This window comes from Acipenser ruthenus, chromosome 51, assembly GCF_902713425.1.
Source record: "Acipenser ruthenus chromosome 51, fAciRut3.2 maternal haplotype, whole genome shotgun sequence".
Classification (NCBI taxonomy): Eukaryota; Metazoa; Chordata; class Actinopteri; order Acipenseriformes; family Acipenseridae; genus Acipenser; species Acipenser ruthenus.
Genome location: NC_081239.1, coordinates 627,793 through 642,577, shown reverse-complemented (window position 1 = coordinate 642,577; position 14,785 = coordinate 627,793). Strand labels below are relative to the sequence as shown.

The 14,785-nt window shown below is 47.6% G+C and overlaps 2 protein-coding genes across 2 annotated transcripts; one reads left to right on the top strand and one right to left on the bottom strand.

Annotated features, from left to right (window-relative positions):
• Positions 1-355: 355 nt before the first annotated feature.
• On the bottom strand, positions 356-5,135 carry LOC117398539 (potassium channel subfamily K member 13-like). The gene is made up of 2 exons (XM_034915074.2): positions 3,910-5,135; positions 356-2,664 (listed from the first exon to the last, which is right to left on the bottom strand). The coding sequence occupies exons 1-2, from the start codon at positions 4,262-4,264 to the stop codon at positions 1,070-1,072; spliced, it is 1,950 nt and encodes a 649-aa protein (XP_034770965.2). The 5' UTR covers positions 4,265-5,135; the 3' UTR covers positions 356-1,069.
• Positions 5,136-7,023: 1,888 nt separating this feature from the next.
• On the top strand, positions 7,024-13,804 carry LOC131722800 (forkhead box protein N2-like). Its single transcript, XM_059015934.1, has 5 exons — positions 7,024-7,153; positions 9,928-10,459; positions 11,181-11,284; positions 11,740-11,798; positions 13,363-13,804. Exons 2-5 carry the CDS (start codon positions 9,959-9,961, stop codon positions 13,758-13,760), a joined length of 1,062 nt encoding a protein of 353 aa, XP_058871917.1. The 5' UTR covers positions 7,024-7,153; positions 9,928-9,958; the 3' UTR covers positions 13,761-13,804.
• Positions 13,805-14,785: the final 981 nt, after the last annotated feature.

Here is a 14,785-nt window from a genome sequence, read left to right as displayed (position 1 = left end):
CCATCCTCTCCAACTCTCTCCCATCATCTTCAACTCTCTCCCACCCTCCCCCATCCTCTCCAACTCTCTCCCATCCTCTCCAACTCTCTCCCATCCTCTCCACCTGTCCCATCCTCTCCAACTCTCTCCCATCATCTTCAACTCTCTCCCACCCTCCCCCATCCTCTCCAACTCTCTCCCATCCTCTCCAACTCTCTCCCATCCTCTCCACCTGTCCCATCCTCTCCAACTCTCTCCCATCCTCTCCAACTCTCTCCCATCATCTTCAACTCTCTCCCATCCTCTCCCATCCTCTCCAACTCTCTCCCATCATCTTCAACTCTCTCCCATCCTCTCCCATCCTCTCCAGTTCTCTCCCATCATCTTCAACTCTCTCCCATCCTCTCCCATCCTCTCCAACTCTCTCCCATCATCTTCAACTCTCTCCCATCCTCTCCAACTCTCTCCCATCATCTCCAACTCTCTCCCATCCTCTCCAACTCTCTCCCATCCTCTCCAACTCTCTCCCATCCTCTCCACCTGTCCCATCCTCTCCAACTCTCTCCCATCCTCTCCAACTCTCTCCCATCCTCTCCTACTCTCTCCCATCATCTTCAACTCTCTCCCATCCTCTCCTACTCTCTCCCATCATCTTCAACTCTCTCCCATCCTCTCCAACTCCCTCCCATCATCTTCAACTCTCTCCCATCCTCTCCTACTCTCTCCCATCATCTTCAACTCTCTCCCATCCTCTCCTACTCTCTCCCATCATCTTCCACTCTCTCCCATCCTCTCCACCTGTCCCATCCTCTCCAACTCTCTCCCATCATCTTCAACTCTCTCCCATCCTCTCCTACTCTCTCCCATCATCTTCCACTCTCTCCCATCCTCTCCACCTGTCCCATCCTCTCCTACTCTCTCCCATCATCTTCAACTCTCTCCCATCCTCTCCTACTCTCCTCCATCCGTTCACATCCTCCCTTGCCATTTCCCATTCTCTCCGACACTCTCCTATCCTCTCCTACTCTTCTCCATCCTCTCCCATTCTTTCCCATCCTCAACGATGGCTTGAACCGACCACTCTCTCACTCTAAGTGTTCTCCTGCGTTTCGGTGGTTCTCTGCTGGTGCCGGGAGATCTTTCTCTTACTGGTCTCTGCAAACCTGTCATTCATGACAGCCAGGGACCCCACTCCGCTCAGGAGCGTGTCTCTGGGGGAGCAGACCCTCGTCTTCATCCCGGCGGGGCCCCCGCTGCTCAGGGACTCTCTGGGGGGCTCCACAGCACCGGACCGACCCACTCGCCGGCCCGGGACCACGGGAGAGGGGACGCAACGGGTCAGCCCGTGTCCGGAGTGGCTCAGCCTCTTGGTCATCTTCCTGCGGTAGTCTCCGGGCTGGTCCAGCGATGAAGAGGCTCTCTCGTTGTCCCCCAGCTGCCGATTCAAAGGCGTCGGGGACTCGACTCTGCTGGAGGACAGTCCGTTCTGGGAGCCGCTGGTTTGGTCGAGGCTCTCGAGGTTGGCCAGGGATCCCACCCCGCTCGAGGGACCCCCCAAGGAGACGGGAGACCCAGGAAACGCGCGACGGCTTCTGCTCTCGCTGGCCGGAGACCCCTGGGCGCTGGAGAGCCAGTGGCGGTGGAGGAGCAGACGGTGGTCGCTCGTTTCCTGCTGAAGCAGCAGCAGCCTGGCCGAGCCAACGACGGGCAGCCCGTTACCGCAGCGATCCGACGTTTCTGCCAACTTGTTGTTCATGATGGCCAGGGAGCCGATATCCCTCAGCAGACCCTTTTCAAGCTCACGGTGGTCCTCATTGCCGGCCGCTCCCTCGACGCCGTCCTCCCAAGCCACCCTGAGATGCCCGTTGGCGGCTTCGGGTCCTGGCAGCCTGGGGGCGTCCGTTGCCATCGCCCGATTGTTATTGGCCAGGAAGTCGCGGATGGCGCTCATCTCCACAGAGACCCGCCGAGCGTCCGTCTCGCTCTCCAAAGCGGCTTCCGTATCCACGGAGACCTCGCTCCTCGTCGGGTGGCGGCCCGCGGAAGCCGGCAGGGGGGCCACCCTGTGCCGCCTGCCTCCCAGGACCCGCTGCTGCTTCCCGGCTCTCCTCTGGTGGCGGGAGCAGAAGCAGCAGCGGCTCAGTAGCCAGTTGAGAAACTGTTTGATGACGATGGAGATGACGTTGAACAGGGAGTAGAGGCAGCAGACCCCCAGCAGCATGAAAGAGAAGTTCCCCAGGCCGTAGAGCGCCTGGTTCTCGTAGGACCCCCGCTGTCCGCTCACCAGATCCCCGAACCCGATGGTGCTGAAAGCCACGAAGCAGAAATACAGGGAGTCCACGTAGCTCCAGCCTTCGGCCGGGGTGTACAGTGAGGAGGCACAGAAAGCGATCAGGGACGCTGCCAGTCCCAGGATTAGCATCACGTTGTAAACCGAGGGTTTCCAGGCAGACAGCTGGCCGGGTTCCCCTCCTCCTCCCTCCTCCTGCCCGGGGTCGGTTTCGGGGTCCCCCCCTCGGAGACACAGACTCCCTCGTCTGAAGCCCTTCATCAGCACGGCCAACAGCGTGATCACGCGCTCCAGGAAGAGGTTGAAGAAGAGGATGGTGCCGGCGCAGCCCATCATGCCGTAGAAAATGAGGAAGATTTTGCCGGTGATGGTGGAGGGCGTGGTCATGCCGAATCCTGGGTGGAGAAAAAAGAAAAGACGAGATTAGAAATCTAGTTTGGTTTCCCGTTGCAAAGGCTAGAGAAAAAAAACGATACTTGAGTTTGGAGCAACAGAATGATTTAAAAAAAAAACATGCCTAAAACAAACAGCAAGGCAGGAAGTAAATAAAGAAAGTCTGATCGAACAGATTACGCCATTATTCAGACTCTCCGCAGAAATCAGGCGCTGACGAACAGGCGAGGGGCGCTGGTGTGGATCGGGGGGCTGATTCCCCGTTCAGAGTGAATTCAGAAACAGCTGCTTGGGTTTGTGATGATCGCTGCTTTTCTTAAAGACTCTGCGGAGGACAGCGACCCACACAAACCCAAGCAGCTGTCTGATCTCTTGTTTCACTCTGAATGGTGAATCAGCCTCATAAGAGCCAAATCACATCGGAGCTCAGTCAGTAATTATACCGACGCACTTGCACGCGTCTTTAGCACAGGGAGGTTATTAACTGTCTTCTGGAAAGCTGTAATTGCGTTTTTGCAATTAAAACGGCAGGCTTCGTGTGTTGCACTTGTCATTAGCATCTGGGAAGTGTCTGTGTGATGATGTGAGGATTACTGCAGCCCACTTAGTGTGGAACACGGGGGGTGGGGAGGTGGGCTGGGTGGTGGGGTGGTGGTCAGGGGGGGTGGTGGGGTGGTGGGGTGAGGGGTGGGGCGGTGGGTGGTGGGGTGGTATGTAATTGGCTGCGCTGGTACAGTCATGTAGATAAATAAGCCTCCGTTACGTCGCTGATGCTGCTCCGACTTGCAGCGGCAGAAGATAAGAAATGTCAGGAAGTAAAACTGCCCCCGCCCACCCCCCACCCCCCTACCCCCCTCACACACACACACACACACTGACACACACACACACACACACACGCACACACAGACACACAGCTGGAAAATAATATTTACCAATAGGAATTAAGAATATTAAGAGTAATTGGAACTTTGTTAATATAAAAAGGAAACAAATTAGCGTGCAAAACACACCAAATAACAATATCAATACCAATACAAATACTAATAACAAACTAATAATAATAATAATAATAATAATAATAATAATAATAATAATAATAATAATAATAATAATAAATTTCATGTGGTTCACGGTTGACAAAAAATACAAAATACAAAATTAAAGGGCAAATTTTGACAAGTTTCACATATACGCCTTGAATATTTTAAAATATATTAAAAAAAACATCGATATTATTTCCCTACCAATCGTTGACACCACCGTCCCCACGAAGTAAAACGCTCCGGCGAAGTCCCAGCGAGGTCTCAGGGCGTCCACCCGAATCCCCTTCGCCATGGCCACCTCGTACTCCCGCAGGAAGCGGCGGAACTCCCCGGGGCTGATGTTAAACCTCTGGGTGAAGCTGAGCAGGGTCCGGTTCCACCGCCGGTGGTTCTCGAGCTCGGCGGGGTGTTCGATGGCGGAGAACACGGCGGCTCCGCACAGCAGATACCCGGCCATGAGCAGGGCGAGCAGCGCGAACCGCGCGTTCTCCTCGTTCAAGCGCAGGTCGCGGAACCCGGGGGGGGCACCGCGGGACCCAGAAAACGGGGGGGCCATGATGTCATGTTTGGCTTTAGGGGACGTGTCAGCCAAATACACCTCAGCAGACCGGACAAGTCTTCTGTTTTTGCCCCTTTTTGATTTTCTCTCCTGGTGTCTTATCCCAACATCTTGGTATAGGCTGTCACACACACACACACACACACACACACACACACACACGCGTGCAAATACGCAATTAACTAATTATTCTACATGCTGGGAGTTCAGTAATATAGATATATAGATCTAATCCACTCCTGTGTTAAAGGAATCTGTTAGGCTATAATATCTATCCAACTGCGTTTCATTACAAAACACACACGCCGTCTTGAGAAACTCTGGTCTTTATTTCTCGGGTTTGTATGTCAAGTTATTGTCGTTGTTATTAGTTTTTAGTTTTTTTTTTGACATTACTCAATCAGACAGCCACCGCGACGCAACAGCTGATCAGCCAGTCGCTTTTTCCATCTAAAATCGAAGCTCAATTCCTCTCCAGAAAAATATATATATATATATAAAGGCAAAAAAAAAAAGGAGCGGTCTTTGAACGATTGTCCAGATACTAATTCGCCGTTGCATTGATTGAAAAGGGGACTCTAGTCCCGATAAACAACCCCCTCCATACTCCAAACAACAGAAATGTGCTTTTTCAACGCCTCGTCTAATCCTTTTGAATTTTTAAGGCGTCCCCCGAGTGCATTCACACCGAAGAAAAATATCAGTCAAGAAATCCTATTTCTTTCCCCCTCGGAGCTGTCGTTTTTTTGGTTATCATAACCATAGCAACGGCGTCCACACACAGCAAAAATTAAATAATAATAACAATAATAATAAGTAACATAAGAGTATATCTAGCAAGGAGAGTGAATCGAGTTATCCACGCAGGGCGAAAACGATTCCTGTAGCAATAAGGACGAGGGGCGGGGGGGGGGGGGGGGGGGGGGGGGGGGCGGGCAAATATTTAAATATATATATACCGGTATGTGAATCAATTTCATGAGTGTAAAATGACAATTAACTCCTAGTTTTTGAATGCGAGATGGGGGAGGGGTGTGTGTGTGTGTGTGTGTGTGTGTGCGTGTGTGTGTGTGTGTCTGTGTGGGGGGGGGGGGAGGGGGGGGGGTTAACACTGGTTAACACTGGTTAACCACTGGTTAACAAAATATTGACTGGACTCTTGACTGGAGGGTCGTGGGTTCAATCCCAGGTGGGGGGGACACTGCTGCTGTACCCTTGAGCAAGGTACTTTACCTAGATTGCTCCAGTAAAAAACCAACTGTATAAATGGGTAATTGTATGTAAAAATAATGTGATATCTTGTAACAATTGTAAGTCGCCCTGGATAAGGGTGTCAGCTAATAAATAAATAATAATAATAACTTAGGTTTATAATATATCTATTTTGTTTTTGTAGCAGGTAACACTTCTAGTGGCTTTGCCGTTATATTTCCCTTCAGCGGTTATTTATTTGTAGATAACTCTACATCTTGTTTTTTTCTCTTCAGATGAAAAAAAAAACACTGCTGGTAAACGCTTTGTAAAGACAGCCCAGTACGGACTGGCAGACTGTGAGACTAAAAAGCCGACGAGCCTTTCATCCGGTGTCTGCAGCGTCACAATAGTAACCAAGGCGACCCGTTATCACCGGGGTGCAGAACAGCACGCGCCTGCAATGCAACCCACGAACAAGTGAGACGGGTAAAGGAGGCTGTGTGGTCCAGTGGTTAAAGAAAAGGGCTTGTAACCAGGAGGTCCCCGGTTGAAATCCCACCTCAGCCGCTGACTCATTGTGTGACCCTGAGCAAGTCACTTCACCTCCTTGTGCTCCGTCTTTCGGGTGAGACGTAGTTGTAAGTGACTCTGCAGCTGATGCATAGTTCACACACCCTAGTCTCTGTAAGTCACATTGGATAAAGGCGTCTGCTAAATAAATAAATATATATATCATTGCAAATATATACATTCAGCCGACCAGGGATTCATTTGTGCCAGTTTTTATGTTAGATATTGTTTTTTTTTTTAAACTATTTATTTTATTGCAGACTCGCCCGTCAGACAATAAATAAATAAAAAAATACCGATGCGATCCGGCACGCCTGTTAGGGTCCAAAGAAGGATGCATATTTTATTGCCCTTAAGTTCAGAGAAACGAGAATGGGTGACGCATTGCTTAAGCACAGTGTCTATTTACTCGCGTGTTCAGCTACCGATTTATAATATAATTCGAAATTAATTGTCATAAAAAAAAAAAAAAAAAAAAGTTCTCGATTTGTTTACTTACTAATGTAAAAGAAAAACACAAAAGACCTGTTAACACATCATCGAATTGGTTAAAGGTGATCACTTGGCAGCAGATTTCGCTGTCTAATATATAAACTAACCATTAAATTCACACATTTGTAATAAATAATAAAACAAACCATTACAGGGAAATCAATCGTTATAAACGCATTAAAAATACACCGGAAACAAACATGGGCTTTTATAACATGAAGTATTATATACTCTATCATTATATTGTTGTGTATTTCTGTCAGAAAAAAAAACTGTAATCTATGCGTTGTACAGACCGGGTTAGCTGTATTATAAACAAGTTATCCAAAGAGATTGTTTTTAACAATCTAAAACTAACCGTGTACTGCCCTTACAATTAAAACCTGCTATTTAAATGCTTGTTGTTGTGTTGTTTTTTTTAACGCGGTGTTTATTAAAAGTTGGTAATGTTGTGTAAAATCGAGTCTGTTGCTTTAAAAGGGGCCAGGCTGGAGGGTTTGGCGAAAGCGTCTTTTTAGTTTCCACGGCGACGAGGAAAGAGGCGGAAAGATAATTCCTTTTGTAAATTTCCCTCTCTAGTCTAACTTGCGATTCGGCACCCTAGCCTTGTCATTTCCCACGTCACGAAAGGTAAGAATTGAAATAATAAGCATATTATTTGTTTTTTGTCGCTAGCGGCACGCCGTAATATTGTTAATCCATTTCGTTGTTTCCAAAAACAAAACAAAACGTGTTTTGTTCGAGACTTTTGGTTTCAAACAATAAACTAACATGCTTCATTTATCCCCCCCCCCCCTCTGGTTTGTTCACTTATTTTTGGGGGGCAATAATACATCTTTTGCTGCGTTTAATTAAACTGCGTCACGGGTCATTCAAAACTGCGCGGCTGCCTTTATCGTGGTATTCGTCACGAGTGGAAATAAAAAGCGAAAAAAAAATCGCGAGAGACCGTGCACGCTATCTCTTCTTTTGTTAATAAATACAAAAATACAGCACGGTGTATACTAAGGCCTTGAACCTGGTTAAACTTACGATTCACTGGACTGAATACTCATAATACGCGTCAATATGTGTGTGTGTTGAGGAAATATTCGGGTTATTTCTTAATAAATTAAAAAGGCTGCATAATTGAAAAGTTGGCCGGCGCCCAATTCTGAGCCCCAAGCGAGTTAATTTGTACCCCTTGTTCTTGCTCTCGGAGCGCCCCGTTTCTCTTTCCAGGTGACTCGAAGCTACATTTATTAAATCACACAGCGGACATTCACAGACAAAGTAACCTGCTGTTCGCCGACTGGTTTTAATAAGAGACGGAGAGGGACAAAGTCCCTTATTTTTTGCACGCTGCTAATCTTCACAGCAAAGTTTTTGAAAAAAAAAACTAAATTAAAATGCCAGTCTACAGAGCTCTGGTCAAAACTTTTGCATCACCCTTGTAGAATGAACTAATTTTGCTTCATATTAAAGTCGAATGAAAGCTGCTGAATAATGTTACCTTGTTAACATATTGAATTCCACCCCCTCTATATAGAATGAACTCCCTCAGCTTCATAGAGTCCAATGAAAGCTGCTGAATAATGTTCCCTTGTTAACATATTGAATTCCACCCCCTCTATATAGAATGAACTCCCTCAGCTTCATAGAGTCCAATGAAAGCTGCTGAATAATGTTCCCTTGTTAACATATTGAATTCCACCCCCTCTATATAGAATGAACTCCCTCAGCTTCATAGAGTCCAATGAAAGCTGCTGAATAATGTTCCCTTGTTAACATATTGAATTCCACCCCCTCTATATAGAATGAACTCCCTCAGCTTCATAGAGTCCAATGAAAGCTGCTGAATAATGTTCCCTTGTTAACATATTGAATTCCACCCCCTCTATATAGAATGAACTCCCTCAGCTTCATAGAGTCCAATGAAAGCTGCTGAATAATGTTCCCTTGTTAACATATTGAATTCCACCCCCTCTATATAGAATGAACCCCCTCAGCTTCATAGAGTCCAATGAAAGCTGCTGAATAATGTTCCCTTGTTAACATATTGAATTCCACCCCCTCTATATAGAATGAACTCCCTCAGCTTCATAGAGTCCAATGAAAGCTGCTGAATAATGTTCCCTTGTTAACATATTGAATTCCACCCCCTCTATATAGAATGAACTCCCTCAGCTTCATAGAGTCCAATGAAAGCTGCTGAATAATGTTCCCTTGTTAACATATTGAATTCCACCTCCTCTATATAGAATGAACTCCCTCAGCTTCATAGAGTCCAATGAAAGCTGCTGAATAATGTTCCCTTGTTAACATATTGAATTCCACACCCAGCGCTTTGTAGTTTTCCCCATATACTTAACTGAAAAACTGAAACAAATTGAAAAATGTGACGTTTCGAAATCTAGCATGAAAATAATGTGCTGCTATTAGTTAGACTTATGCGATATCATTTTGTAGTTTCTTTGATTACATGATAAAATATCTAAATTATGCCCCTATATTTTATATATATATATGGACAGAGATACATAACATAGGCTAGGTCAGCCGAAGTGCTTTTACAGAGGTCAGTGCCACCTAGTGCACAGCCAGTGTATTACCAGCGAAACAAAAGGAGTCTAGATCACTAGGCTTTGGTGGTTCAGTGGTTAAAGAAAAAGGCTTACTACCAGGTTCCTGTTGGTTCAAATCCCGGCTCAGCCACTGACTCACTCATGTGTGTGTGTGTGTGACCCTGAGCAAGTCACTTCACCTCCTTGTGCTCCGTATTTAGTAATATTATTAGTAATATTATCTTTATTAGCATTCTGAGTATTTTCTCCTTTTCAATGTTGAATCTTCCTGTAAGATGATGATTAAATTTAATAAAGTTATGATTTATAAAACAAAGCCATTCATGCAAATCTGCCTTATCAAATAGACGCAGAAACGTCTCCAGTTACGATAGAGGATGCTGCCTCTGTCTGAGTTGTTTGTAACAAATTGGTGGCCCAGTGGTTAAAGAAAATGGCTTGTTACTGGTTCGCAGTTCAATCCCAGCTCAGCCACTGGCTCACTGTGTGTGTGCGACCCTGAGCAAGTCACTGAACCTCCTTGTGCTCCGTCTTTCGGATGAGACGGAAAACAAACGAGCTCCTATTGGAAGTGACTCTGCAGCAGCAGCAGCAGCAGTTGTTGATGAAGCAGAGTTCACCCCCCTAGTCTCTGTAAGTCGCTTTTGGATAAAAGCGTCTGCTTAACGACTCAATAATAATAATAATAATAATAATAATAATAATAATAATAATAATAATTGACGCTGGCTGTTACTTCTGTAAAGACTGGTGAAGTCTAAAGCAACAAACTGGAACTGAACAAGAGCTCAAAAGAAATCCACCACAAACATGTTTTTTTTTCTTCTCACCCCTATGCAGGAGAGAGAGGAGACTGCCCCTCGCAAGAGAGATGGATCCTGAAGCTGCCAGCCCAGAGCCGCCACTCCCCCCTCCCTCCCCTCTCCCCCAGCACAAGGGGGCGCCAGCGAGCAGCCGGGACGATGAAGAGCTGACCAGCCTGAACTGGCTTCACGAGAACACCAACCTGCTCCAAGAGCTGAGGCTGGGGGGAGACGGGGAGCAGCCTCCCTCGCTCACCACCCTGCTCCGAGGCGCGCTCACGGACTGCCAGGGCTCCCCCAGGATCCAGCTCCCTCCCGGGGCTGGCGAGCCCAGGTCAGACCCCTCTTCCGCCTCCTCCTGCTCCAAGCCCCCTTACTCCTTCAGCAGCCTGATCTTCATGGCCATCGATGGCTCACCCGGGCAGTGCCTCCAGGTGAAGGATATCTACGACTGGATCCTGCTCACCTTTCCCTATTTCCAGAAAGCGCCGGTGGGCTGGAAAAACTCTGTGAGGCACAACCTGTCTCTGAGCAAGTGCTTCAGGAAGATGAGGAAGGACAAGAGCAAGGTGCTTCGGAATGTGTTCAGTGTTTCTGATCCCAGATTGAATTATTTAATTGTATTATTATTATTATTATTATTATTATTATTATTATTTATTTCTTAGCAGACGCCCTTATCCAGGGCGACTTACAATTGTTACAAGATGTCACATTATTTTTACATACAATTACATTATTTTTTACACACTATTTTTTACACATTATTTTTACATACAATTCCCCATTTATACAGTTGGGTTTTTACTGGAGCAATCTAGGTAAAGTACCTTGCTCAAGGGTACAGCAGCAGTGCCCCCCCACCTGGGATTGAACCCACGACCCTCCGGTCAAGAGTCCAGAGCCCGAACCACTACTCCACAATGCTTATATTTGGCAGAAGCCTTTATCCAAGGCGACTATAAAGAAATGGGCTTGTTACTGGTTCCCAGTTCATTCCCAGTTCAGCCACTGACTCCCTGTGTGTGTGTGTGTGTGTGACCCTGAGCAGGTCACTTGACCTCCTTGTGCTCCGTCCTTCGGATGAGACGTCAAACGAGCTCCTATTGGAAGTGACTCTGCAGCAGCAGCAGCAGCAGTTGTTGATGAAGCAGAGTTCACCCCCCTAGTCTCTGTAAGTCGCTTTGGATAAAAGCGTCTGCTGAATGACTCATTAATAATAATAATAATAATAATAATAATAATAATAATAATAATAATAATACGGGAACAAACCTGATGTTGTTCCAGAATATGGGAAAGGGCTCGCTGTGGAGTGTGGACCCGGAATACAGACCTGCCCTCCTGGAAGCTGTCCGGAAAACCAACAGCTGCATCGGCACGCTCCAGATAAGGTGAGCATCCTCTCGGAAGAAGCTCACCCCTGTATTTCTGCATGGGGTTTATGCAGATTTTCCCATGGCTCTGCTTTGCATTTATTATTATTAATAATATTATTATTTATTTCTTAGCAGTCGCCCTTATCCAGGGCAACTTACAATTGTTACAAGATATCACATTATTTTTACATACAATTACCCATTTATACAGTTGGGTTTTTACTGGAGCAATCTAGGTAAAGTACCTTGCTCAAGGGTGCAGCAGCAGTGTCCCCCCACCTGGGATTGAACCCACAACCCTCCGGTCAAGAGTCCAGAGCCCTGACCGCTACTCCACACTGCTGCCCTAACGTCGGATGAAGCGCTTGGAAGTGGCTCGCTGTCAGAGCCGCGATATTAAAATAATCTGATCGATTGCTTGCTTGTCATCATAATAAACAAGTTAACTGCTGTTGATGCTCTGCTTTCAGGACGGACTTCAGTCCCAGTGTTGCAGCTCTCTACACAGAGGATCCCGGAGATTATCCAGGTCAGTACAGTGCAGTGCAATTCACCTTACTATAGCGCCTTCTGTCACAAGGACCCCAAAGGAGGTCCCCGGTTCAAATCCCACCTCAGCCACTGACTCACTGTGTGACCCTGAGCAAGTCACTTCACCTCCTTGTGCTCCGTCTTTCGGGTGAGACGTAGTTGTAAGTGACTCTGCAGCTGATGCATAGTTCACACACCCTAGTCTCTGTAAGTCGCCTTGGATAAAGGCGTCTGCTAAGTAAACAAATAATAATAATAAGGACCCCTAAGCGCTACAAGCACATAAAATAACCATTCAAATAAAAACAGTAATACAAAATTGAATAAAGCAGAAATTTTAAAAAATATATTTTTTATACCATGCATTTTACATCACCTTGCTGGGAGTAGATTACAATTCAGCAGTTTGTTCAACAAAAAAAAATATGACTTGTGTACGCAGGCCTGAGGAGAAATACTTGATTGAAAGAGAGACAGAGAGAAAAGGATTGTCCCCGTTCGCCCCTCTCCTTGAGCCTGCTTTGTAAATGCTTAGCCGGGGGGAGCCCCCTTCAGAAGGAGGCCGCTCGCTCTCATGCACGTTCAGCTTGTGTCGCGTCGCCGTGGAGACAGCCGTATCTCGGGCAACGAGAGCCAAACGCAGGCGTTTCTCTAGTGTGTCTGCAGGGCGGTGAAGCTAGCGTGTACAGGAGAGAGAACGGAAGAAAAAAAAAACAAGACTTTAATCTGGCGGCTGGCTTGCTTGCTTCGTTTTTTTTTTATAATCAGCTCTTTATCTTTTTCATGAATATACTGCCCCCCCCTTCCCTCCTCCCCTCCCCCTCCGAGTAGGAAGTCCATGAACTAAAAAGACGTTGGGCTCAAAAGCCAGTGGATTGTAGTTAGAAATCCACTGGACTGAACACGTCAAACCGGTCTCTGTAACCACTAGCCCCCAAACACTAAAGTCACGCTGTGACCCCCCCACAATATGCAGGACAAGGGGTTCCTCGGTGCTAATCCAGCGAACGAACTGCCCGCTCGACCCATCTCAGCCCGTCCGTTTCCGAGCAGCTGACTGATCTCAGAACTTTGTCAAGTCGGGTCTTAAAGGATCCCAGTGATCCTGCCTCAACAACATGACCAGTTAGCCCATTCCATCCCCTCGCCACTCTCTGTGTGAAGAAGCGTCTCCCAGCCTCTGTCCGAAGGTCTCCACTGAATTTCCAACTGTCTCCTCAGGCCCTGGTTTGCTTAAGCCTTAAAGGGTACATAAGGACCTTTTTGATGTTATTGTGTTACACATGTTCCCATGTGTTGCTACAACTGTTTACGTAAGGTGTGTGTATTGTTTTAATTTTTTTAAATATTTTCATCACTTTTTAAAACTTTTAAATTGCATTCCCTGCCTCAAGATGGCTTCCCCTGTACCCGCACGGACCTCTCAGAACTACATTTCCCATCACCCTCCTGCTCACATATGTAACGGAGATGGATTGACCGGTGAGCAGGAGGATGATGGGAAATGTAGGCTACATTTCTGTTTCCCATTAATAATCCCGTCCCGTTTCGTTTACCTTCAGGCTCCGACCCCCAAACCCCTTCCCTAGTCGCCGTCTCCCCCGACGCCCCCTGCTTCTGGAGGTCAAACCCTTTGACCTCCGACCCCAGCGAGGACCACAACTACAGCATCTACAAGATGGCTGCCTGCCTGGCGGCCGGGGGCGTGTTCCAGGTGGATGTGGGCGTGGCCGGAGCCGAGAGGGAGGGGCTGGAGGAGCTGGTGGCGATTGAGTACTGCGAGACCGAGGAGGAAGGGGAGGGCTGTGTCAAGGACCCCCTGGCAGACAGCGGGTACATCGAGTATTTCGTGTTCGAGGCGGAGGGCGGCGCCAGCGTGGACCTGCGGGTTCTGCAGCCGGATCTGGACCTGCAGGAAGCGGCCGGGTCTCTCCTCAACCTGGCCGGCCTCAATTATTAGCATTAAAGGCAGCGCTGTTCTGTGCGTTTTGTTTTTTTCTAATATTTAAATCTCCTGGTGTTTTTTTTTTAATGCCGATCTCCTGCCCTTCCTCCTCTTTCTCCCTCCCTATTCTTCTCTCTACCCCTCTCCCCTTCTCTCCCTCTCACAATCCTCCCTCTCCCCTTCTCTGTGTCCCTCTTCCTCTCAGTCCCTCACTGTCTTCCTCTCCCTCTCCCCCTCACCTCCTCACCCCCTCTCTCTGCCCCTCCCTCTTCTCTCTACCCCTCTCCCCCTCTCTATCCTCCCTCTCCCCTTCTCTTTTCCTCTCCTTGTCCCTCTTCCTCTCACTCCTCTGTCCCTCACTCTTCCTCTCCTCCCCCTGTCCCTCTTCCTCTCACTCCTCTGTCCCTCACTCTTCCTCTCCTCCTCCCCGTCCCTCTTCCTCTCACTCTTCTCCCTCTTCCTCCCCCTCTGCCCCTCTTCCTCAGTCCCTCACTCCTCATTTCCCTCTTCCTCTCCTGTCCCTCACTCTCTTCCTCTCATCCCCCTCCCCATCTTCCTCTCCTCCCTCTTCCTCTCGCTCCCCCTATCTTCCCCTCCTCCCCTCTCCCCCTCTTCCTCTCACTCCTGTCCCTCACTCTCTTCCTCTCCTCCCCCCTCTCCCTCTTCCTCTCACTCCTCTGTCCCTCACTCTTTTCCTCTCCTCCCCCTCTCTTCCTCTCTCCTCTCCTATCTCTCTCCCTTTACATTTGCTACAACCGAACTTCATTTTATAACTCCAGGTAAACTTATTTTTGCAAGAGTCCAGCATAGCTGGAGGGAGGCACTTTCTTACACACAAGAGAATTATAAATGCATGGAATAGCCTACCAGGTGAAGAATCTAAAACACTGGGAACATTTAAAAAAGACCAGATTCGGTGCCTTTAAATTCGTCCCCTGCTCCCCAGTAGGGGAGAATGGTGTGCTAACAAGGGACGAGCTTTGATGGGCCGAATGACCTTTTCTCGTTCCCAAACTTTTATGTTCTTATGATACTAAACG